This window comes from Lepidochelys kempii, chromosome 26 (assembly GCF_965140265.1).
Source record: "Lepidochelys kempii isolate rLepKem1 chromosome 26, rLepKem1.hap2, whole genome shotgun sequence".
NCBI lineage: Eukaryota > Metazoa > Chordata > Testudines > Cheloniidae > Lepidochelys > Lepidochelys kempii.
In genome coordinates, this window is record NC_133281.1 from 729971 (window position 1) to 755416 (window position 25446).

At 51.0% G+C, this 25446-nt stretch overlaps 1 protein-coding gene across 1 annotated transcript in view; it reads left to right on the forward strand.

The window, feature by feature from the left end:
• Positions 1-4308: 4308 nt before the first annotated feature.
• SFRP1 (secreted frizzled related protein 1) overlaps positions 4309-25446 on the forward strand; it is a 52995-nt gene continuing 31857 nt past the window's right edge. The window contains exons 1-2 of the mRNA XM_073325158.1: positions 4309-5039; positions 17539-17616. Coding sequence (XP_073181259.1) covers positions 4496-5039; positions 17539-17616 — 622 coding nt within the window. The 5' untranslated portion in view covers positions 4309-4495. The remainder of the gene's footprint in view (positions 5040-17538; positions 17617-25446) is intronic.

A 25446-nucleotide genomic window follows, 5' to 3' on the forward strand; every position in this document is an offset into this window, starting at 1 on the left:
CTGACATTGTCTGCCTCCACACATTCTGCTGAGCTCTTTCAGTGCGGGAGGACTGCATGAGCTCAGAGAACATTTAATCATGAGTGCAGTTTTTTCACCTTTTTATCTGTGCTAGCCTCTGGGACAGAGATGATAGGGGGAGCGTTGAAACATTTTGCAGCTGCAGGAGGAAAAAAAGGGAGAGTAGTATTTAAAGAGAGACATTTTAGAGAACAATGGGTAGACTCTTTCACAGTGAACTAAGCTGTTAGCATTACATAGCCCATGTGCTTTCAGAACAAGGTCGCATTTTGCCTCTCATATTGAGGGCCTGCTGGTTTGGTGTGAGAGATCACACACGCAGGGCCAGGCAACAGAATTCGACTTGCAGGCAGCCATGGTAAGCCACAGCCTTTCGGCTTCTTCAACCTTCATAACATGCGGGAATGATTTCAAACAGCAGCGCCCTCCTTTCCCATACCAAGCACCCATTGGGTTGGTCATTTATAAGGAGGGGCTGCGGTTTTTGGGTTAACGTGCAGCACAAACCCAAGTAACCCCCCCCCCCCCCGCCAATTCTCTGGGATGATCACTCTCCTGAGTATAACACAGAGAGCTAAAGAATGGATGTTGCTTAAATGCCAGCAAACACCGGGACCATATGCTGCCATGCTTTGTTATGCGATGATTCCAGATTACGTGCTACTGGCCCGGTGTGGTAAAGTGTCCTTCCATGGAGGACAGAATAAGGCCGCCCTGCCTAGAAACCTTTTGCAAAGGCTTTGGGAGTACCTTCAGGAGAGCTTCATGGAGATGTCCCTGGAGGATTTTCGCTCCATCCCCAGACACGTTAACAGACTTTTCCAGTAGCTGTACTGGCCGCAAACGCATCCTAAGTCTTCAGGGCAAATTAATCGTTAAACACGCTTGCTTTTCAACCATGTATTTTATTTACAAAGGTACACTCCCCAGAGGTGCCTTCTCTGGCTTCATGGTCTGGGAGCCCACCTTGGGAGGGTTGGGAGGGTATTGGCTCCAGGGTGATAAACAGTTCCTGGCTGTCGGGGAGAGCAGTTTCTCCTCTTGCCTGCTGTGCGCTATCCTCCTCCTCCTCATCTTCCTCGTCCGCAAAATCCTCATCCCTATTGCATGAGACTCCCCCCTTGCAGGTGTCCACGGACAGGAGTGGGGTAGTGGTAGGGCCCCCCTCCCTCCCAGAATTGCATGCAGCTCATCATAGAAGCAGCATGTTTGGGGCTCTGACCCAGAGTGGCTGTTTGCCTCTTTGGTTTTTTGGTAGGCTTGCCTGAGCTCCTTAATTTTCAAGCGGCACTGCTGTGGGTCCCTGTTCTAGCCTCTGTCCATCATGCCCTTGGAGATTTTTGCAAATATTTTGGCCTTTCATCTTTTGGAACAGAGTTCTGATAGCACGGATTCGTTTCCCCATCCAGCGATCAGAGCCAGTACCTCCCGTTCAGTCCATGCTCGAGCTCTTTTGCGATTCTGGGACTGCATGGTCACCTGTGCTGATGAGCTCGCCATGCTGGCCAAACAGGAAATGAAATTCAAAAGTTCCCGGGGCTTTTCCTGTGTACCTGGCTAGTGCATTTGAGTTGAAAATGCTGTCCAGAGGGTCACAATGGAGCACTCTGGGATAGCTCCCGGAGGCCAATACCATCAAATTGCGTCCACACTACCCAAATTCGACCCAGCGATGTCGATTTCAGCGCTAATCCCCTCGTCGGGAGGAGCCCTTTAAATCGACAAAAACGGCTTTGTCGTGTGGACGGGTGCAGGGTTAAATGGATCTAACGCTGCTAAATTTGACCTAAACTCGTAGTGTAGACCGGGGCTAAGAATGAACATTCCAAAGGACAGCCACGGAGGCTGCTGGAACGGGACCATTTGTGACAGCAGAAGAGTTAAGCTGCTGGCTACCAACGTTACTTTTCCCTACTGTGTCCCTTTTTGTGAGGAAAGAGGAAAGAGTGCAGCTGAGGTTCAGAGAAGCCGCAAAGTCACTGCTGTCACATAGCTGCCCACACTAAGCCCCAGCTGAATTTCATTATGGGTAATACCTCTTTAAGAAACAACCTGACTTTTTCTGCCAATACCATAGTTTTCCTTGGACTTCATCCATCGGGAAGTAAGGTTTGCAGAGTCCAGACCAGGTTCCCAGAAACATTTTGCAGCTTTGGAAATGCTGTTTGCAGAAAAGCTGAGAGTTTCAAATAGACCCTAGATTCCCTAATGGCATGGGGCACATGGCCTTGTACAGTTAGGGCCAGATTTTTAAAGATATCTAGGTGCCTCAAGATGCAGACTAGGTGCCTCATGTGCATAGATCCCTAACTCTCTCATTGGTTTAAAAAACCTGCCCCCCAGTGATTCTGTCTCACTGCAGCACAGCTTGGCAGAGTCAATAGAAAGAGTCGCACAAATTAACACATCTGACTGGCTGTGACGAAGTGGGAATGTTCTTAATGTTTTCTCTGACTACTGTGTGGGTGCCTCAGTTTCCCCTAGGCATTTCTTAAGTATCTAGGTGGTGGGATAAGGGTGTGTGATTGTTGTAGAGCCCTAGAGGGCCAGTGTGATGGTGTCTGCACAGAGAATGGCCAACACCCTGTCTCCTGGCAACTGGTGGCCTGGGCCCCTCCCCTGCAAGGTGCCAACTGAAGGTGTTGGAGAACAAAGAGATCAGGTGGCCTCCTGGTCCGGGAAAGAGACAAAGGCCAGAGGAGGGGCGGGAGAGTTTCAGTTTGGAGCTGGCTGGGGAAATGGAGGGAGGCCCAGATGGGGCTCTGGCCTCCCTGCCCCCCAAGATGGTTCTGACTGAGGGGTCCCGTTCTCTGCACCTACAAGCTCTGTTTTAGACCATGTTCCTGTTGTCTAATAAACCTTCTGTTTTACTGGCTGGCTGAAAGTCACGTCTGACTGTGGAATTGAGGTGCAGGGCCCTCTGGCTTCCCCAGGAGCCTGGCCTGTGCGGACGTGCTGCGGGAAGCGCACGGAGGGGCAGGGGAGGCTGAATGCTCTGAGGTCAGATCCAGGAAGGTCGACGCTGTGTGAGCTTGCCCTGGAGACAGTCTGCTCCCAGAGAAGAGGCTCCTCGAGAGTCCTGCCTGGCTTCCAAGGGAGCAGCTCCAGAGCATCGCCCGGTGACCCCATGACACTGGCCTTTCCGATTCTGACCCCGTATTTCTCTGGAGGTGGCTGGCAAATATAAAACTACTTCTGAATTAACCCCTCCTGCACAAAACCAAGGAAACAGCGCGTGGAGCCATTGTCGGGGGACAAAGGGAATTGCTGCAAAACAGAAAACTGCTTGGAATTGTTTATTCCACAAAGCCCAAGCCCAGGGGCTTGTGAACCCAGCTGGACCAGGTGTAGAGCCACCTCTCCTTTCCCCTCCATGACTGAAGCCTTTGGGAACCTTCTAGCAATCAGCTTCCTCCGAATGATTTCTCTCCTGAGGGGAGACTTATCAGCCCTCAGGAACGGGGGAATAAAGCTGCCCTGCGCTGCAAGGTGTTGGACCATTTACTGATCCGGGCTAGGTGCTCTGAAGTTGAACAGCCCCAGAGAATTGCTGACTTAGGTAACAAATTGGACTCAAATGTATGTTTGAGCGACAGGCTTGTCAGATTTATACAAGTAGCTCCGATGAGCTAATGTGTGTTTTTAATGTTTGCCTCTCTAACACCCTGCGTCCCATCCAGCAGTAATTATTTGGGGGAGGACAGCAGGGAAGCCAGTGCTGGTTTCAAACTGCAAGAACAAGTGGACTGTTCTCTGGGCTGCTGGACAATGCTAACTGCAGAACTGCCATATCTTCACCCTTTCAGGAAGCTCTGACAAGAGAACTCCTCCACTGGGCAGCACAGCAGACTCTGTAAGGAGCAAAAAGTTCCTGGGCTTGTGCTCTGCAGGTTTCACGGCACTCAGAAAGCCTCTCAGACATGTTGCTCGCTTGCCTGGAGCTGTAGGGAACTAAGACTTGGTTGATTTGTGAGTCAGCGTGTGCGACTCTGAAGGTAAAACATGAGCTGTCTCCATTAGCTGGCATCCGAGAAGTTTGCTGCTTCCTGCAGGGAAGATGCAGTTCACTCTGTTGTGCAGCTTTGGGTTTTGTTTTAAGGGGAGTTGACCTGTATCTAGCTTATACCCAAATGAGCCCGTGCTAGGGAGGTGATTGGCTAATTGAGTCTGTGACTGACACTTGTAAATGAGTGCACTAGGAGCAGCTCAGTGCTGATTGGCTGGTGTGTGAGGCTCAGAAACTCTCTCCAACAAGAGCTCTGGCCATTCTCAGTCTGGCTGCCTCCAGAGTAGGTGCTCCAGGCACAGCCACCAGGCGAGAGAGGCTGCTTCCTTTGCTCAGGCACTCAGAGGCAAGGGAAGGAGGGCAGACCTCTGCCTAGCACCGGGCGGGAGGATTTCTCTGCAGACCTCCAACCCAGGAGGGGAAAGGAAGCAGAAAGCTCCTGGAACTTGATTTCATTCAGCTTAAAGAATGGGCAGAGTCCACAGTTCAGGAGGCCCCAGCTGGAGCGGAGCCGGGGCTCTGCTGGCCTTGGCAGCCGGACTCTTTGCTTGCAGTGATGCAAATGAATATGACTATGTGAGTTTCCAGTCCGACATAGGCTCTTACCAAAGTGGGCGATTTTACACCAAACCCCCGCAGTGCGTGGCCATCCCAGCGGACCTGCGCCTCTGTCACAGCGTGGGCTATGACAAAATGGTCCTGCCCAACCTGCTGGACCACGAGACCATGGCCGAGGTGAAACAGCAGGCCAGCAGCTGGGTGCCCTTGCTCAACAAGAACTGCCATATTGGCACCCAGGTCTTCCTCTGCTCCCTGTTTGCCCCCGTGTGCCTGGACCGGCCCATCTACCCCTGCCGCTGGCTCTGCGAGGCCGTGCGTGACTCCTGCGAGCCCGTCATGCAGTTCTTTGGCTTCTACTGGCCAGAAATGCTCAAGTGCGACCAGTTCCCCCAGGACGACGTCTGCATTGCGATGACCACTCCCAATGCCACAGAGGCTTCCAAGCCCCAAGGTAAGACTCACTGGTGCTGACCCTGTCCCTACTAACCCCTGGGTTCCCCCCTTTCCTAGCAGAGCAGAGGCTGGCCTGAGGGAGATGCAGCTCCAGTCCGAAGAAGAGCTCCCTCCAGAAGTGGTAGCACGAATCACCTGAACTCTGCTCCAGGGTAGCCGCCCCTCCTCCAGCCACAGAGGGGGGAAGAGAAGGGAAGCAAGTTCTCCCTTTAGAACTTGCCCCAGCTACCACTTTGCGAGCAACTCTTCTCTCTGAGTGTCCCCTCTCTGCAGCAAGCGTTCTGCCGAAGTTCAGTGTCTTAGACACTAGCAGGATCAGCCTCTAAGCATGTAAATGTTCTCCTCCGGGCTGTGCTCCTTCCTGGTGGTTCTGATTCTCTTAGACCGGAGCCTAGTATTGATATCTGGGACCCGTCTACCACTATTGACAGTGACGTGAAAGGGACGGCTGCTGCCTCTGTTCTAATGGACCTTTCTTCGCATTCCTAAGTCTCATGGAACCATTTTAGAGTAATAGCCCAGGCCACACATCTAAACCTGGGCTAACCTGGGGAAGGAGTGAAAATAAACCTGTCAAGAACACCCTGTTTTCCTAGCAGCGCTGAAATTTGAGGCTGGATGGGCTTGCTTCACTCATGCCACAAAGCAGCCTCAGTGCAGCAGGTTACACGTATTTAGAAAAACAAATCCTGTTCATTTCAGGTAAGGGCTGTAAACCTGGACCTGGGGCTGGAGTTTTGTACGGGGCAACATTTCTGATCAAGAATTTTATTGTAAGTTAAACAGACTTCCAGGTTGTTTGGACAAAGCAGAGGCAAACTGATTGTTTGATTCTATTGGACAGCAGATCTATTTGATATTCCATGGACTTGTGTGGATTGAGTTACACTAATCTTTGGAGTACTTGTGGCACCTTAGAGACTAACCAATTTATTAGAGCATAAGCTTTCGTGAGCTACAGCTCACTTCATCGGATGCAAAGTTTAGTTAGTTGGGGGATTGAGCTGTCGCTCACGAAAGCTCATGCTCAAATAAATTGGTTAGTCTCTAAGGTGCCACAAGTCCTCCTGTTCTTTTTGCTAATACAGACTAACACGGCTGTTACTCTGAAACTAATCTTTGGTTTGTTGCTTAAAACTTTTAAAACAAATAGAGGACCAGGTGTTTAGCTCTCCAGTTCTGGATCCTAAAAGTATTTCAAAGGTCAGTAGGAAAGAAAATATTAAAAAATGAAGACAATGTATTTAAAAAGGGCTTGCAGCTCTCTTCTTCTGGTGCCTCTAGCTTCACTTGGAAGGGACAGGATCACTTGGTTTTCCTGAGCTGCTTTTGAAGGGAGTTCGTGGCAGCCAGGGGAATAATTCCAGTGATTTATTCCCTGTGTGTCCAGGGTTCATCTGAAGATAAATTTGCCATTCATTATAGCTGCTCAAGTGCAGTTACCTTTGGCAAACAAAGCACTTTATGTTCTGCTCAGTGCTGAGGGAGAGCCCTTGCCCAGCCAGCCTGGGTTTCTCCTCTCACTGCGGGTTATATAATATTATGTTACTTTCCACACCAGAAACTGTACTGCCCAGAATCCTCCAATTATCATTTAATTTCCACTCTCTAGGGCAGGAAATGAGCGCAGTCTGGAATCAAGGAGTAACATCCTCAGCGTGTCTGTAAAAATTAGAGCACGGAGCACTTGCAGAGAGAGAGGCACTGGCCCGTTAACTCTGATTGCTGAAAAGAGTGGGGAGCAGGGGGGTGGAATTGTGTCCATTTCTCCCTGTCCATTCGCAGCTAGGATCCCAGCCCCTGCCAACACGGGGGCTGCTCGGCTAGGGAAAAGAGTGAGCATTCTGGTGCTTTCGTTCAGCAGGGATGGGACTGACCCGTTTCGCCATCCCTGTCCCAATGCAGCAGGGGCTTCCACAGAGTTTCCGATCTCCTGAGCCTTCCTTGGCAGGAGGGAGGGTGGCTCCTTGGAGAACAGGGAGCTGGATCGTCCCTGCTGCTGTGAATTAGAGTATCTTAGCCCTCAGTTTAACACTAGGTGGAAAAGGGCAGAGTGATGCCATGTTTGGGTGACAAACCTGACCCGGTGACAATGTGTGACAAGGAGTGTGGGGGGGAGACACCATCTCTCAGGGGGGCCCTGGTGCAGCTGCACCAGCGCAATCTGTCTGGACATCAGCATGTGGGGCATGACACGCACTGCAAGGTCCAGCCATGGCTGGTAAATGTTTGGGGGGAAGGGGGAAGAGGCTCTTAGTCTGCTGTCACATCCCCATAGGGAACCCACCACTCCACCCACAGTCGAGGCAAGCTGGGCAGCCCAAGTGAGTTCCCAGGTACACTGAGAGTCCCACCTGATGGGTGAGTGCAAGGGGCAGGACATGGGGGAACAGCAGGGATTTGTGGAGCACAGTCTCCAATTTTCTGGCTTTTTCGGGGTTTTGACCCAACTTTATCTCTTGGAAAAGTCCTTTACTTTGAAGGAAGGCTGTGAAATCACTGTCTTGAAAGGCTACGGTAACTCAGCAGAGCTGTGCTCTCGTCTTCTGAGAACGTAGGAGGACTTGTTCTGTGCCTCTTGGAATCCCCAGTGTAGTGCTGTCCCCATGTGCTTTCCGCGGTAACCCCCGTCATTACAGATTGCCACTGCTTTGGGTCAGCCCAGACTCAGCACTTCCCAACTTCTTCTTTTAAAATCAGTGCTGTTTTCAAGGGCTAGGAAAGAAGGTCTTTCCAAACAAACCGATTCTGCTCAGCTTTCCCATATAGGTTAGGCCATGTCTACGCGGGAGACCTTACAGCCTCTCGGCTGTACTGCTGCAGCTGCGCCATTCTAAGGTCTCCCGTGTACCTGCTCTATGCTGGCAGGAGAGAGCTCTCCGGTAGGCATAATTAAACCATCCCCAATGAGCGGCGGTAGCTACGTTGGCAGGAGAGCTTCTCTGGGCTGCTGCTTCTGTCGGTGTAACTTATGTCGGTCAGAAGGGTGTGCTTTTTTTCACCGACAAAAGTGCTAGGTGTAGACATAGCTTTAGAAATGTCCAAAAATAGTTTCAGATAAACACAGGATTTAAAACTCAGCACCCTCCCCTGGGCAGTGCTGATGAGAACTGTCCCTCTCTAACCATTTCTAACATGATCGCCGACACAATATAAATATCATTATGCTAATCACGGTAATCAGTAAAGTGACTTTGTTACAATAAATGATGTCAACTCCGGTTCCAAGCATTTGTGAATCCTTTTCTGTGGGTTGCAGAAAGGATCTAGGCTTGGCCCGCACTTAAAAGTTACCTCAACATAGCTACAGTGCTCAGGGGAGTGAAAAACATTCACACCCCTGAGTGCTCTGGTTAGGTCGACCTAGAAGTGGGTAGGTTGATGGAAGAATTCTTCTGTTGACCTAGCTACTGTCTCTTGAAGAGGTGGATTACCTACAGCGATGGAAAGACCCCTCCATCCGTATAGGAACCATAGCAGTGTTTCTGTAGTGCCCAAAGTGTAGACATGGCCCTGTCCTACCAGCACTTCAGAAACATGCCCATCACAAGAGCTTCTGGATCCATTGACTGTTCACTTAAAAGCACAAATTAGTAACTAGGGTTGGGCAAGTTGTGGAAAGAAAGTACTGAAGTCCTCAGCTACACCCACACCTCTGTTAAATGGCATTCACACTCTTGTTTGCCATGAATGTTCATACAATTGATTTTGTTTGTTTGCAAAAACATTCCCAGAAAGCAAGAGTCTTTGAACGCTCATGTAAAAGTGTGTTCACATGAAGGCATGTGCTGGGAAAGTTCCTGCAGCCATCTTGAAATCCCTTTCACTTTCCTGGCTCCTGCTGGTAAGGTTTTAGTTGTGTCCATTTGGAGAAAAACTACGATGTGACGTAGCTGACCAGTCATCCACCAGGGATAACAAATAGTGACTGCTTTGTGCCTGTCCCATCGGCAGGGTATTTCTGCATCAGGCACATAGTTTCAAATAGAGAACATTTTGCAACATTCAGAGGGCTTGATCCTCAGCTGGTATCGCTTAATATAGCTGCACTGACCTTAGTGGAGTGATTTACAGCAGTGGGGGCTGGCCCACAGTCTCTTTGTGGGTAACTGACAAACAGAGAAGTGGGCTCAGGTTCCCAGATGCATTATTTACTAAGAATTGTTTGCCCCCTTCTATTAGAAACAAAGAGCTAACAGGCAGAGTGAACTTGAAAGTTAATCCCAACCTACAGCAACTCTGGGACCCCTCCCCAGCCAATGTCTCGTACCCAACCTCCTAGCAAAGAGTTGGACCTTGGCCTGAAATCAATAAATGCAGGGGCCTGCTCCTGCAGGGTGCTGAGCCTCTGCAAGTTCCCAGCACCTCACACTCCTGCAAAGAACCACGGCAGAGCGAGTTGCAGAGCACCCTCTGAAAGCCCCCAGCCTCCCAGCTATGGGCTGATAATGGACCGCTGGGGGGTGAGTCAGTTGCAGTACACCAGCTCAGCCTGGGCTTTTCTGCTGCTGAACCGCTGGGGCTGCTGGGCTCCTCTGCTCCTGGGGGTAGATTTTGTTCTTCGGATTTTTCTTTTTATTAAAAAAAAAAAAAAAAAAAACTAAACTGGAGCCCCCTTAGATTTCAGGTGCTGGGACTTGTTTCCTGTTGACTTAAATAAGGTCAGAGCCCAGCACTGCTCCCCCCTCCCATATTAATAAAAACGTACGAACCCTTTCAGTATTTTTCCCCATTAACACCTTAGCACTGGAATTTGGTTCTGCCTCTCAAAGAGCTGACCTGCTGAATTCCTTTCTCCTTAAGTAGGAGGCGGTAAAGCCTGCAGGCCTACAGGATGCATCAGGGGAGTCACAGATTAATATAGCATTACACATTCCTCTTCCTGCCCCTGGAGTAAGGCTGCTTGAAAGCTGAGCGGTAGGAAACGGGCAGCAGGGGAAAACCAGGCTGGGAACAGACTGAGGTTGTGTTCAGAAATGCTGTCAAATGCAGAAAACAGCGTGTTGGCCCAGTCAAAATTCATACCAGCTAGGAGATGCCCAAGCCAGGCTTTGTCCAGGCCTCCGGTGATCTGAACTCACTGTGTAGCCCGGGACCCCAGGCCAGCATCAATTTCCTTGCAGCCCCAGAGTGTTATTTTAGGCCAGGTCTGCACTACAGGGTTAGGTTGACGTAAGCTGCCTTGCATCAACCTAGCTGTGGAAGTGTCTTCACTTAAATTTGGCTCCAGACGACGTAAGTGCCTCTCTAGCAAATTTGGTAACTCCACCTCCCCAAGCGGCGGAGAGTCACAGTCGATGCAGTTAGGTCGACACAGTGTCAGTGTAGACACCGCGTTGCATCCGGCGACTGTTACTGACTGTCAGGGGCAATCCCACAATGCCCCACGCTGACAGTACCGTCGCTACATGGGGAGTACCCGCACTGCCGACACCAGGAGCAAGTGTGCACACACGAGATTGAATAACTGCGGGGGCCGTATGCCGATGTAAGTTAGGCCGACTTAACTTCGGAGTGCAGACAGGGCCTTGGTGCTGCTGGATGTTGGTCCACGCCAGAGCCCATGTTGCCTTGCTCCCCAGTTTGCTCTGGGCCCTGTGCAGGGGCAGTGGAGCTGGGCTATGGGCTGCAGGAAAAGACTCGGTCCTGTTACTGAACACCTTCTGAGCAGCCGGGGGGCTAGTGACTGTTCAAAGTCAGACAGCTCTCACAAGTGCCCAGCGAGGAGTCTCGGAGTCTGAAGAGTCCCCTTTGTCCTTGAAGGGCATGCTCCCTCCCCCATGGCATCATGGGGTTAAGAGACACAACGCCTGGGAATCCTGTTTGGCCCAGATAACAAGTAACTTGTTTCACCCGAGTCCCTCAGGCATTGTGGGGTTGCCCTGCCCCACAGTGTCCATGCAACCCATTCCTGGGAGCCAGCCAAGTGCCAGCTTCTGAATATGTGTTACCAGTACACAGTGCTTAATTTGTAATGAAAGAGGGGCTGGGTCTCACGCAATTTTTTACATTCATAACTGACGTGGCAAGCCCAGATGTGCCAGGCTCTGAACTGCCGGGCTGTGAACCTCCAGGCCCAGAGGTGCCAGGGCTCCGCCCTGCCAAGCCCTGGCACCAATTAATCACTGCCAGTACAGGAATATCCATCACCTTTCTCTCTCCCTTCCAGCTGGAGATCTCCAAGTGCTGTTCAAACAGTCGCATTAAATCCTCACGCCATCCCTTCAGGCAGGTAAATGTTACTAACCCCGAGGGGAGTTGGTGGCACAGGGCGGGGTGGTGACCTATCCAGGCGCATGCCCGGGGGCCAGTGGGACTAGGACCTCTGGTCTCTGCTATTATATCTGTGATGAAGAGATGAGTACATAGCTGGCTCCCATGTGCATTTCTCTGTGGGTTGCAATACCATTTGATAACCACAGGACAGCACATCCCGTACCTTAGCCTGCACCTCTCGGGCCCCTGTCTCTGCCCTCCTCAGGGGCCTGACAAGCAAGCAGGGTGAACTCCAGCAGGGTCCTGGATACGGGATGTGATGGCCTTCTCCCCTCAATTGGAGCCGTCTGTGCACAGGACGGGGAGACGTGGCCGTTAAGGGTGGGCGAGAAAGAGAGGAGAAAACGGAGCTATCATTAGGAAACACCATGGAGGCGCTTGGTCTTAGTGCTGGTGGGGGTGGGGCTAAGCATGTGGCAGCCAAAGCCAGGCAGAGAGAGAGAGAGAGAGTGTGTGTGTGTGTGTGTGTGCAAGCTTGGTTTGTCTCCTCTCTGCCACACCTTCCAGCATGGGGATTGCACAGTCCCTGTTCTGCGTCCTGCCATGCGGGGAAGCTTACGCAGAGCTGGTAATTGCTTTTCAGGAGGGATGTTGAAAGGGATGTGGCCGAAAGATCTTAACTTCCATGAGGCACTCTGGGCGCTGCTCTGCCTTTAGATGGCAGCCTTTTCCCAGGAAGAACCAAAACATGGCTTGTGTGAAACTATGTGACAACCCCTGGGGGCAGATATTATCAACAATTAGCTCACAGATAGGCTTGGCAGAATTCACTGCTTTTTATACAGTATTGATGGATAACATCAATGTTTATTTTTAAGGATTTGTTTTTTCAATTTTTATCATTTAAATTTTCACAGTTGTGGGAAATTATGGGGGGGGTCAGACAATTATTTAATGATAGTAGATGTTGAGACTCAAAAAGCTAACGCTTTATAACTATTAAAACACAAAAAGAAAAACACAAAAAGAAAAGTCTTCTGGCACCTTAGAGACTAACCAATTTATTTGAGCATGAGCTTTCGTGAGCTACAGCTCACTTCATCGGATGCTGTAGCTCATGAAAGCTTATGCTCAAATAAATTGGTTAGTCTCTAAGGTGCCACAAGTCCTCCTTTTCTTTTTGCGAATACAGGCTAACAGGGCTGCTACGCTGAAACCTATTAAAACACAAATTGTCAACATCATGTGTAAATAGACCATGTAAACGCTAACAAGTTCTCGTGCAGCATTTTCTTCACTTTGCCTAGCTGTGAATTTCGATTATTATTGATGGAAATGTTTGTGGTCAGTTGTTTGTGTACGGTGAAATCAGTGTTTATTGACACTTACTGATAAAAATCTAATCCTTCTGAGCCTGATGGCTCCCCACAGCACCGGCCCTTCAAGCCACAGAGAGCAGCAGCTGCTCTTTGGGCTTTCCTATGTTCAGCTTTGGTGTCATGTTCCTCAACAGTTCCCCTCTTTTGTGGGCACGCTGTAGAAGTAACTCCTAGAGCTTCTGACCAAGTGGAAAGCACTCTGCATTCACTCTCGAACCAGCAGGAAGTTTAGTAATGGTCTGAGGACACTGATGCTATTGTCTATTCCTCACGGTTATCATCAGTAGGCTTCAAAGCACTTTACAAAGGAAGTCAGTATCATTAACCCCATTTTACAGATGGGGAAACTGAGGCATGTAGATTGGAAATTACTTGCGCAGGTCACTGGTAGAGGTAGGACTAGAACCCAGGTCTCCTAAGGCCTAGGCTAGTGTTCAAGCCACTACTGCTTTCTTTGGGTAAAGTCAGACTAGAAGCTATTCTGCAGGTGCTGGAAGTGAGAGGGGGCCTGTACGTTCCACCCCACAGATTGCACCTCCCACAAGATACAAAGCAGAGTGCACCTGCTGGTGTGAGGCTGGTTCTGAACTCACCCTGCACCTCAAACACCTACCTGCATGCATGTCCCAGGGCTGTGGGGGCTGGCCCGAAAATGGATTAAAGTGCAGTGAGACCAGACCCAGGAAAGCCGGTGGACAGAACAGGAGAGTAGAAGGTCCACTGGCAGCCCCAGTGTAGGTGAAACCTCTGTTCACAGGTCAGTTATTCTATGGGAACCGGGAAGGACTCTGGCACCAGATTCCCTCTCAGCCAGCGCTTTGCTGGCTGCAGCCTGTGTCCGGGTCTGCTGCTGGCTGGGACTTTCCATGAAGCCAGCTGGAGATGTTTTCTTATCTACCAAGCTCATTCTCGATTGAAACAAGTAGAAATTGGCTTGATTCGCCCCCACCCAACAATAGGTGTTGGCACCCTCCAGGTGGGCTCCAGCAAGGGAGGGCAGCTTTAAAGTACAGTGAGCTGCCTTGGTAGAGGCTGCACAGGGGACGTGCTGAGTCAGCAGACTGACCAAAGGGTCAGTTACTTTTAGGACTTTTCTGCTGGCTCTGGGCCCTTGGTGTAGGGGGCACCTTGCACAATTGCTGTGCACTTGGCCCCTGGGGTAATTCGTGCCACCAGGTAATTCTGCTGCCATAAACCCTGCAGCGAATCTAGCTCTGCTGCAAACATCTTTTACAACCAGCCTTTTGGGGGTGAGTCTGCGAACAGGAGGAATGCAGGGAAAAGTCACACGGAATGATTGAGTGACAGACGCTGAGCAAGAGGATCGGGGAGTCCAGGGCGCAGGGCACTGGGCTGAGATTCAGGAGCTCTGGGCTCTGGTCTCATCTCTACCCTGCCCTGCTCTGTGACTGTGACTGTGGTCGAGTCACTGCCCTGCTCTGCCTCCCTCCCTCCCCACTCTTCCAGTGGGTCTGTGCACCACCCAGCACAACGGGGAGTTTCCGGGGCTCCAGTGACACGGACGCTTGCCCTCACTAGGGAAGAGCTGGGTTAACACATGGGAAAATCCTCACGTGGACAAGGCAATTTGTGGTTTTCATATGGGCTAACTGGCTTAACTCTTCAGCTCCCCCCAGTGTTTGCCTCAGCCCATTAACAGGTGTGCGAATGACACACTGCCCTCGCCACACAGCTGTTTCCAGGTGTGAACTAATATGTGGGAGGTACGTGTGAATAGAGGTAATTCAGCTGTGCGACTAACCTCCCAGCTCTGAGCTGTTCTTGGAACATGTGGCTGAAGGCCTCCTGGCTCTCAGTCCAAGCACTTGGAGGAGAATGCCCTGGCGAGACCCTGTGGCTTCCTTTGTCCATTTCATACAGTTCATTAACGTTTGGAGGCTGGATGGAAATCTTCCTTGACTGCTTATTGGAAAATAACTTCCTGGGGAGTTAACAGGCCCTGGCTAAAGCTGCGAGGGCTGGATCCTGCTCCTATCAAAGTCACTTGTAAATTGAAAAGATAGAAGTAGTGATTGCATATTATTGTTTCACAAGGGGCCTGCACCATACATCCCTGCCCACTCCTCCTCCCACCCGTGGTGGAGAAAGAGAGACAGAATCCATGGACACCTGGATCATGAGATGAGCTAAATTCTAGATGTTATATGAACACTGTGGTTAATTATTTGTTCCCCAGTAGCATCTACAAACTTGACTGAGATCAGAGCCCCATTGGGCAGGGACCTGCACATGCAAATAGTAACAGACAGTTCTTGACTTAAAGCATTTAGAACCTACATAGAAAAGGGAAGGTTTATCATCCCCATTTAACAGAGGGGGACAGAAGTACTATGTGACTTGGACGAGGCTGTCCAGGGAGACAGTGGCAGAGAACTGACCATCTGCTTTCCTGAGTGGCAGGACAGTGCCTTAAGCACAAGACCATCCTTCTCCTCTGAGTTTACACCTCACTTCATTTGGGATCTGTCTGTTTCTTTGTCCAATAATCCTGAAGTTCGTCAAGGAGGGATGCCCATCCTTCTGCCCTCAAGAGCTCGGGGAAAAGCCATCCCCTCACAGAGTAACAGATTCCAGATCCAGAAGGGACCACTGTGATCATCTAGTCTGACCTCCTGGGTAGCACACGCCAGAGACCTGCTGCAAAATAACTCCCGCAGCAGATCTTTTAGAGCAACAGCCAGTCTTCATTTAAAAATGGTCAGTGAGGGAGAATCCACCCTGACCCTCAGTGACTTGTTCTACTGGTGAATTACTCTCGCTGTACGTTGTACCAGGCAGAGGTGTGTTCTTATATTCCCTGGGAATCGCTCTCCCGTGGAAAAGGGCCCTCGAGTTTGCTGGACCAAGAGCAGAAGTAGGGTCTCCCTTTTCGATAAATGTACCCGTCAGCGGCGTACACCTGTGCTCTGGGTGACCACAGCCCATCTGCCGAGAGCTGGCTGCAGGACCTGGAAACAGGGCTGTAGGTCAGGGCACAGTGTCACCACATCACAGGGCGGACCTCAGGAAATGACCCGGGATGGCATGTCCCACCCTCCTCTAAGAGCCCCGCTGCAATCCAGGACGAAGCCAGGGCTCAGAGTGAGGCATGTGGGTGGGAGGAGCGTAGCTGCCTTGCTGCCACCCAGGGTGGGCTTGTTCTGGGGATAAACTCCAGCCATTAGGGCTGTCAGACCCGCAGGCCCCCTCTGACATGTACCCCCGCTGCGGGAGTCCAGCCTCACTCTTCCTCTGCATTGTTAGTTCCGGATCTTACCTGGCGGAGCTGTGCTGCCCGTTTGGGGCTCCGGTGAGCTCCAGGATGTCACTTATGGGGATGCCCTTTCCCCCCATTCATTGGAAGCGTTGGAGGCAATATGGAGTGACACTGCTTAGGGTCTGGCCCCAGAACAGCTTCTCCCTGCCAGTTTGGCAGCAGCCTTCCCCGGCCGGCTCCTCACCTGGCCCAGCAGCTCAAAGCCAGGCCGCTGTTCTGTGCGTGTCTTGGCTGGGTGCACTGTATCGCTCTTAGGCCACCCCTGGGGAGGGCCTTGTGCCCCTGCTGCAGCAGAGAACCCCAAGTGCAGTCAGACCTTTAGGAGCAGGAGCAGAGACTAGTTTCTCAAGAGCACAGCCGTAGGGCTCGAGGGCGGGGAGGGGCAGAGAAGCACCAGTAAAGCCCAGAGCATGGCTCATAACAAGGAGGGACGGTGTGAGTGCCGTGCAAAAGGAGAAACAATGGGTCCCGTGCTTCCCTCCACTTCTCAAATAAACAAGCTCGCCTGTACTTGGTGGGAATTCCTGACACATGCTCAGAGGGGACATGCTCAGCAGGTGACTCGGTGCTAAAACCTTCCTGACTCACAGAGATATTGTGTGACACACAGACCCCCAACACACACTCACGCTAGCGGTGAAAGGGTTTTGTTTGCTCAGGGAGGGAGGGGAGTGAGCTGAGTCACCCTGACGAATTTCTCCTCAAAGCCTGTGGAAAGGAGCACCACTGCAATAGGACCAGTAACAGGTAAAAGCCACATCTCAGTCAAATAATTTCCTCCCCTCCATCCTTTAAATCTAAAACCAAACCTCTGACTGGGTAACAAGCTTTGTACAAGTTTGGGTAACCCTTTATGTCCCACGTTGGGCCACCAAAAAGGTGGTATTAATGTAGATGGAATAACTCCATACATTTCCGGTTCCATAGCTTCTGTTCTTACCAGGCAGGATTTCACCAGTCAGCCACAAGAGTGGCAGGTCTGGCCCATTCGCTGAGCAGTGACTCAATCCCAGCCAGCAGCCTTTAGCTTTCAGCTCCATTGTACAGGGAGGTGGGAACTGCAGAAGGAAGTTGGTGCAGAGAACTCCTGTCTGCAGGAGGCTGTAGCTGTAAGCCCCACTTCACCACAGAAAGTTCCCTGCCAGGGCTCTGGGAACCTGTTTCAGCAGAGTTCCTTAGGCCTGGTCTAGACTAGAAAATTAGCTACGTTGTTCAGGGGTGTGAAAAATCCACACCCTGGAAGAATGTAGATAAGCCAATTTAAGTCCCTGTGTAGCACTTGGAAGGAGCCAGAAGAATTCTTCTGGGGTGGGAGAACCCCTCCTGTCGGCATACGTAGTGTCTGCACTGTGATGTTTTAAATGTAGACCAGCCTTTTACCTGCACACCAAGCCAGGCTCCTCATCCATCTGAAAGTGGCTCCTTTAGGCCTTCCCATGGGCTCCCCAGGCCTCAGATCCTCCCCAAGGCTGGGCCATTGGTTCAGCACGTCATGGGATGCATAGAGAATGCCTTGTGGGAGGGTAGCCCTGGTGGGAACTGGTCTAAGAATGTAACCAGTTTGGCACCAAATCTCTCCAGTTTGAGTGTGCTCTGTACTGATCCCGTCTCTCCTCCCTGGCTAGGAACGGCTGTGTGTCCCCCCTGTGACAACGAGATGAAGTCGGACGCCATCATTGAACACCTGTGTGCCAGTGAATTCGGTAAGGAAACATTCCGGCCTCCTCTTCTCCCTTTTCAGAGTTTCATTTACACGAGGGAGGAGAAACTCGATATCATGCCGAGCCCCCTCTCCTTGGGCTGCTCAGCTAATTACTGACAGTTTCCTGTCTTGGTTAGGAATTGCCATGGTGCAGTAAATTCGATGAAGAAGGAGCAGCTCCCTCCTAGCATGCTGGGAGCACTGCATGGCTGCTGCAGGGCCATCATGCTTTGCCTTTTCTTTCTGGTGCTTGCATCAAAAACTAATGTGGATCCACCCTGCTGAGCCAGCAGGAGCCCGGCTGGAAGTTCCCCTGGGGCGGCCATGGCTGTTCCGCTGAGTCTCATTATCAGACTGGAAGTGCACTGCCCACAAAGTGTCTTTGGTGCTGGAGCTGCATGGAGCCGAGTCTGGGACTGCTCCCTCTGAGCTGTGCAGAAGAGAGCTAATCGCACCCAGGAGCAGGGCCTGACCCTGTACGTGTCCTCTGCCCATGTCATCATCTACCCCAGTGCCCAGGGCTACTGGCCTGGAGCAGCGGAATGGCATCCCAAGTTGGCAGTGGGGAGCATGGCCACTCAAGTAGCAGGGCAGTGGGGGATTGGCCCCCTGGGGTGCCTCCCCGCCGGCCCAGGAAGCTGCAATGTCACCCCAGCCGGGCCTCCCTGAGGCACTTGGGTGGCAGGTTTCTCTCTAGTAAATGGACATGCCCCTAGATGTCACTGTTGTGCTGTGGGAGGCCGGGAGAGGGGAGCGGAGAGATCAGGAGGCTAACGGGAGGGCAGGCAGTGAGGGATAAAGAGCTCGGGTGCTTACAGCCGGGACACAGCTGGGCCCTGGAGTTTGAGTGACTCAGACTTAGCGACACAGGGAAGCTGGGGAGGTGGCGGCAGTGGGAAGTGGAAGGGGCGCATTCCCAGATCGTGGATCCTGCCTGGCTTTGCTAACCTGGGCCCACGTGCAGCTGAGTTTTGGGGCTGGGATTGTGGAGGGGGAAACTCCCCCACTCCTGTTCGGGGGGGAGAGAACTCGGTTTCCCCTGTGGTGTTTTGCCCTTCTCCGCCTTACACAGAGGGCCCTGTGGTTATTCATCCAAAACCAAGACTTTTTTTCTGCAGAGTCCTCCACTCTGCGCAGTTACATGCAGTCCCGGGGCCTGCTCGCCTGGAGCAGAGGCAAGAATAGCAGGGGGTCTCGCAATCTCTCTGACCTGGCTATTGTGATTTCACAGGACTTGATAAGGTCTCTGACAGCCAGAAGTCACTTATTGTTCCCTGTGCCACTCTGCAAACCCCAGCCATCACCCACCTCACCCAGATTACTTCTTCCCTTGTCTCTCCAGAGCTGCAATGGCCTGGCTCCGGTTCTACTCCTTCACCCAACAGCCTCCCCACCGCCCGTGCCTGAAGGCCCTACTCTTCGCCTCTCTCTTTCTCTGGGGGCTCTCCCTGGGAGGCTGCGCATCCCAACTAGACCCTGCTAGGGGCATTTCATGGCCTTGCCTCTAGCGCGGGCGGGTCCCCTGTGCAGAAATGGGGCAGCCCCTCCTGAATAACGCCTCCTCACCCTGTTAACTCTGCGCTGTAGGAGACATCGCCTAGTGTCTGTGTTGGTCACAGGGCGCGGAGGGGGTTCGGTGGTTGCTGTAAAGATTGTTCGGTGCTCCAGGGTTAACGTGGCTTCCCTGGAGCCTTAGCACATTTCTGTTTTGACAGTGTCTCTGGCTCTAAAGCCATCCGTGTGGGGAATTTGTGTCCCGGCCAGTCAGCCTGTGGTCTGCCTTGGGGAAGGCTTCAGCGGAGCTGAGCTGGCTCTCTGCCTGGAGCGTAAGTAAGATTAGTAACTGCGAGTGACATCCCAGGAGTCTTGCACCTGCAGCCTTGGCTGGAGGAGAGGGGAAGAGCGTATTCCCCACGCAGAGAGATGCAGCCTCCCAGCTGGGCTGAGCTGCTCTGCAAAGAAGGGGCCCAGCGCCCACGCTCTGCTGGAGCTCAGGCACTGCTCACTGTTCAAGCAGGAGCATTTTTGACCCATGTGGGAAGGAAACTCCCTCCAGATGCCTCCCAGTCACCAGTGATTCTTACAGAGTAAACTTATAGCAGGTTTCCCTGGCCATGCGTGAGACAGGGGAGGAGTCTGCAGGATTTCTAGCAGATTTCCCTGGCCATTGCAGAGAGGAGGCCAGCTTGGTCCGGCTGAAGTGGAGGGGACAGAGCCAGGCTGCCAGCAAAGTGGTTGGTTCGGGGCCATTGTCTGTGCTGGGCTGCACCCTCGCTGGCCAGTCTAGAGCTTCAGGGGCTCAGGTGTGCCCGTCAGGTGGCCGATGAGTCCAGGACTGGTTGAAATGAATGCTCTGAGCTCCCTGGCTGATGTGGGACAGGCTGGTGCTGCTGACACATCGTAGAGCCAGCCAGTGTCCTCAGTTACTCCATTTTCATGTAAAATGCAGCATTTCCCCTCCAAACTGCCCTGGCCACCGTCCTCTGCCATTTGCAGGAGCCATCCAGACTTCAGCCCCCTCCTCCTGCAGCCCCATGGGGCAGCCTGTGTGTTTACAATAGCTGCTCTATTGCTCACAGAGCCCCCGTCTCTGCCTTGAGCCAGAGGTCAGGAAGGTTCAGCCAGTCAGTTATCTGATTGGCCGGCCATTCACCAGCGCCGGGGAGCAGGGGTGTCCAGGCACAATCCCGGTCAGCGCTGAGATGGACAGTTCTATGGAGCCAGCGCAGAGCAGAGGAACCACAGCCTTTCCAAAGATCCTCCCAGGCCACTGTCTTTGTGATAATTCCTCCTCATTCGGTAAAAAGAGGAAGCTGTCAATCAGCATTGCCCCTGCCTGAGAGAGACAGAGAGATCTCCCTATGGCTCCCCTCAGTGGGTCACTCTGCCTTTCTCCTCTGGTCCTCAAATGAATAACACCCCAGGAGACACACAAACGACCCCCTGCCCTACCCCGGCACCTGGTAACCCAGAATGCTGGGTACTTTAAACTATTGCTTTAAGACATCGTCCAAAAGTCCTAGGGCAGGTGTCCCCATTGTTGAATGGGGGTGTGTGTGTGAAGGTTTGGACTCAAATGTGGGTTTCTCGAATGTGGCTGTAACTCCAGCTGGCTGAGCTGTGATGTTGATAGGGCTTCAGTGGCTTTCCTGGGTGAGTCTGTGTGATGCAAGAGGTCAGACTAGATGATCATATTGGTCCTTTCTCACCTTAGAGTCTATGAAGAGTCTAGCGTCTGTTGCTAGCTGGTCCCACAATATGCAGCCTAAAGCCCACAAGGCAAGTGTGTGCCACATGGCTAGTGCAATGCAGACAAGTGTGAGCAGGGTCAGGGGAACTACGTTGCCTTGTCCCATGACTCCTTGCATTGCCTAGCACATCTGCCCAGGTGCTCCCATGGGGAGTGGGGCTGCAGGGTGACAGCCTGGCTTAGAACTTCAGAGTCATCCAGATGCACCCAAAAGTTTGGATGCTTCTCTGAGCTCCTTTGGCCTGCCAGACTGCTCTTCAGAACTTGCAAGGCCTCCTCGTGCTCAGATATCTAGGCAGAGGACACTAGCTGAGAAGGCTGTGCTGTGCTGCTCCCCCTTGCCCCTTTTGGGGCAGGAAGGAGGAATACCACACCAGACTTTCTGAGCCTCCTGAAGGCTTGTGGTAGGCTTGGGGTGGGAGATGAAGAGGGAGGCCTGTCCTGAGTGGCTGCTCGGGCGTGGCTGTGCAATGAATTTGGTTCACTCCATTATCTACTTCAAAGTGTCACATTCCAGCTTTGATTCTTGCTTTTGTGGACAAGACACAAACTTGCAGCAATGAGCGAGTGCAAATCCCCAGTGGTGGCCTGTTCTGCTGGCTTCCTTTTATCAACTCTGCGTTCGTCTGCCAAACCCATGTGCAACTTTTGCAGCTATGGAAAGCAAAAATAAGCCCCTACGTTGCTAGTGTTGAGCAATGAGGAAAAGAATGCAGACCTGGTGGTTTAGGATGTGAGGCAGACAATCATAGCTAAACAGAACTTAATGAAAAATAGTGTAGGGAAAAATATTAGTTTTCTCAGATCAAACCAGCATTACCTGGTTTTGACATCTTTGCTGGTAAACGTAACTTTCCTGGAAGGTTCTTAAAGGCCTTATGAACAAGGTGTGCATTCCGCAGGGATTAACATTTGTGCCAAAGGGTGCTATGCAATCCCAAACCTGCTCAGCATGCAGGCCTCATTATCCTTTCTGCTGGCAATGAATGCGTGACTCTCCGCAGGTTTGATTGGCCAAATGTCCCAAGTTCAAGGCAGATTTTTTCCAACAGGGAAAAACAGACAGGAAAACCTATGTAATCGTTTCCCAGGAATGCATATGCTTCAGACCAGATCAAGTAACAGATGGGGAAGCCAAAGTGGAGTTTGAATTCAATATGGCAGCCAGCCTGCAAGCCTGCTGTCTTTAGAAATGCTTGATCAGGGGAGAGAAGGCAGTCTGAGTTCTGCTCCATTGCACGGATCTCCTCTCAGTCTCCTGAATCATAGAATATCAGGGTTGGAAGGGACCTCAGGAGGTCATCTAGTCCAATCCCCTGCTCGAAGCAGGACCAATCCGCAACTAAATCATCCCAGCCAGGGCTTTGTCTGACTTTCATGTTGAGACTATTGATTACTGTAGAGAGAGATGAATAAGGGGGAACATGGTTAAAGTATTCAAAATAAATAATGGGACAGAGAAGGCTGCTGGGGATTGTCTCTTGTCCCTGTCTCAAAGCACTGGAACCAGGAAATGGAAAGGAGGCTAATTCCAAACTGATCAGAGGAAATATTTTTTCACACTCGCAGTTATCTGGTGGAACTCACTGCCACAAGATATTATTGTGGCCAAGAGTTTAACAGCATTCAAAAAGGGATTTATATTCATACAGGTGAAACTAATATCTAGAGCTGTTGCAGTAAATATTGAACAAATTTTGGGAAGGGATACAAACTCTCCTGCTGTAGGGCAGGCACCATTCTCTGGCTATTGGGGGTAGGGAGGAAACTTCCTGGGGGCAGGTTAGCCCATCACTCCCACACTGCAGGGTTCTTGCACCTTGCTTTGGAGCAGCTGGTACCAGCTACTGCCAGGGACAGGATACCAGGCTAGATGGGGCCCTGGTCTGATCTGGTCTGGAGATTTCTGTGGTCCTAGAAATCAGGCTACATGATCGTTAGCAGCTGAATACCAACGTCTATAATTTTCCTTATCCCAGGAGAGGAATATGGAAAGTGTCATTCCTGTTTCCCATAAGATCATGTCTCTGCACTGGACTGTCGACTCCGTCTATCTTCTCCCACTGTTCAGCAATTCCCTTTTGGCCTCTCTAGCATCACATGGTGATAGAGCTTTCCCAGAGGTGTGTCACATCCTTCTCCCATCGAGTCTCAGATGCAGCTTCTCCTCATTGCTGGGCTTGATCTCAGACAGCAGCACTTGCTGCCTGCTGGCTGGTTTGCTCTGTCCATAAACAGAGGCTTTTCTTTGCTGTCAGACGTCTCCCTTGTCTTTTAGCAATCCTATTTCCCACACTGATCATGCCCGCTCTTTATATTGCGGCTCAGGTGCACTTCTGGACTTTGCAACTCAGCCGCTGAGTTGACTGCAGCAATTGGAGCCAGCACTACATTGCACACCCAGTCTTTGCTCTTGCTTAGTCTGTGTTTGGAAAGGGGCAGACTCCACTTGGGACCCAAGCAAATGCCATGGTATTTTGTTAGAGCTAGCTATGGCTTTGCCAGAAGAGAGGAGGGGTCCATGCCTGCTGAGCCCCATGAGTAGTGAGTCAGCAAAGAAACTTCCAAGCAACTGCTAGCAAACCCAGAACGCCAACCTGTACTTCATGTTTGAGTGCAGGGAACAGCTACAAGCAATGCCTTGGCACCAGAGCAGGTGCACTTAAAGGGAAAGTGTAGCATCTAGAAACCCACTTCGCTCAGAGCAAAAATAAATAAACCTGGGAGGAAGAGCTGTTCCCCTGAAGTCGGGCTGGCAGGCTCAGAACAACTGTTTCTCATTGTTCCTGGAAGTCCCTGCAATGCACCTTACATCCACAGAGACTGGAATGTGAGGAATGAGCCATTATGGCATCTCCATAGTGGGCAAACAGTGGGAAGGGAAATAAACTTTTAACCACATGCTTGTCATCAGTGTCTTGTTCTGAATATTCTTCCCAAATGCTGGGATGGTTACACAACACACCAGGGTGGCCAAACCAGAAGTATTCAGGCCCTTAGTGGAGCAGCCCAGGACATTAACTAACCCATATAGCAGTCTGATTATTGAGAAACTCTGTTGCAACAGAGTCCATGGGGCGGAAATACTCCTTTGGAGACAATTTCCTGGGCCAGGCTGCCCATGTAGCTGCCTCCCCTCAGGTCTCGTAGTGTTTGTGGGGAGATGAAGCAGTTGGGTTAAACTTAGAACAGGCTCTAGGACCCTGCGAGGTGGGAGGGTCCAAAAGCTCAGACTGCAACCAGAGCCCAATCGTCTACACCGCAGTTAAACAGTCCTTTGGCCAGAGCCCCATGAGCCTGCCCAGCTGCGGGGGTCTAACTGCAGTGTAGGCAGACTCTTAGGTGCTGCCAGAGGGCTCATGCCCCAACCAGCAGCTCTCAGGAATATTCCTATTGGCTCTACTCAGATATTATTCTGGGGTATAAAATATATAAATCACTTGGGAGTGGAAGGTGGGGGGAGCACTGTAAGATCCTGCAGTTTTACTGTGATTTGACAGATCTTGAATTCCTGGTGTCCTCAGGATCCCAGATCATTTGGAGTTCAATAACCAGATCTGTAAACCCACCGCAGTGTGTGTGGCTGCAGGATAATATAGTCTCTGGGACTCATTTTATTTGGCCTGAACTTTTCATAGACTGGACTATTATGGAAATACATGTGCCATGTCTGGCCATTTTTAAAAAATAATGTTTTTTATTAATTTTTCAAGAAAAATGCAAAATCAAACCAATGCAATGAGCGAGATATTTAAATGAATAAAACAAGCATCATGACAACACCAAACTACTGCAGCATACTTTCAACTTCTTTGTTAGTCCCAGGTACAGGAAAGAGGCATAGGGTTAGTGTGTACTGGTCGCAAATGTAATCTGAAAGAAAGTTGTTTTAGCAATGACATCACACAGGAGCTCTGTTACATCATAACGTCGTGAATGCATCCATCTGGCACCAGATACTAGTGTATTTCCCCATGTTGTCATTGGTGGATTTTTCTCTCCCAAGCCTGGGTTGGACAATTCTTTCAGCCATTCCAAGTCACCTGGAAGTCAGTCTTTGTTTCCCAAACCAGCATGACTCTGAGGTGTATCTGTATTTTTTAAACAAGCGCTGAAGCTGTTGCAGGTCTGAAGTGCAACCCCCTCCTCTCTTTTCCCAATGCCTCTTTCCCCTGGCTGTCCCAGAAACTGTTTCTATTTGAAAACAAAATGCTCTCCCAAGTCTAGGAAAGGTTCCAATAAGCTGATCAGCACATGACTGGTGTCTGTTGTGGATGAAGAAAAGGAGTACTTGTGGCACCTTAGAGACTAACCAATTTATTTGAGCATGAGCTTTCGTGAGCTACAGCTCACTTCATTGGATGCATACTGTGGAAACTGCAGAAGACATTACATACACAGAGACCATGAAACAATACCTCCTCCCACCCCACTCTCCTGCTGGTAATAGCTTATCTAAAGTGATCACTCTCCTTACAATAAGAAAAGGAGGACTTGTGGCACCTTAGAGACTAACCAATTTATTAGAGCATAAGCTTTCGTGAGCTACAGCTCACTTCCTCAGATGCATATCGTGGAAAC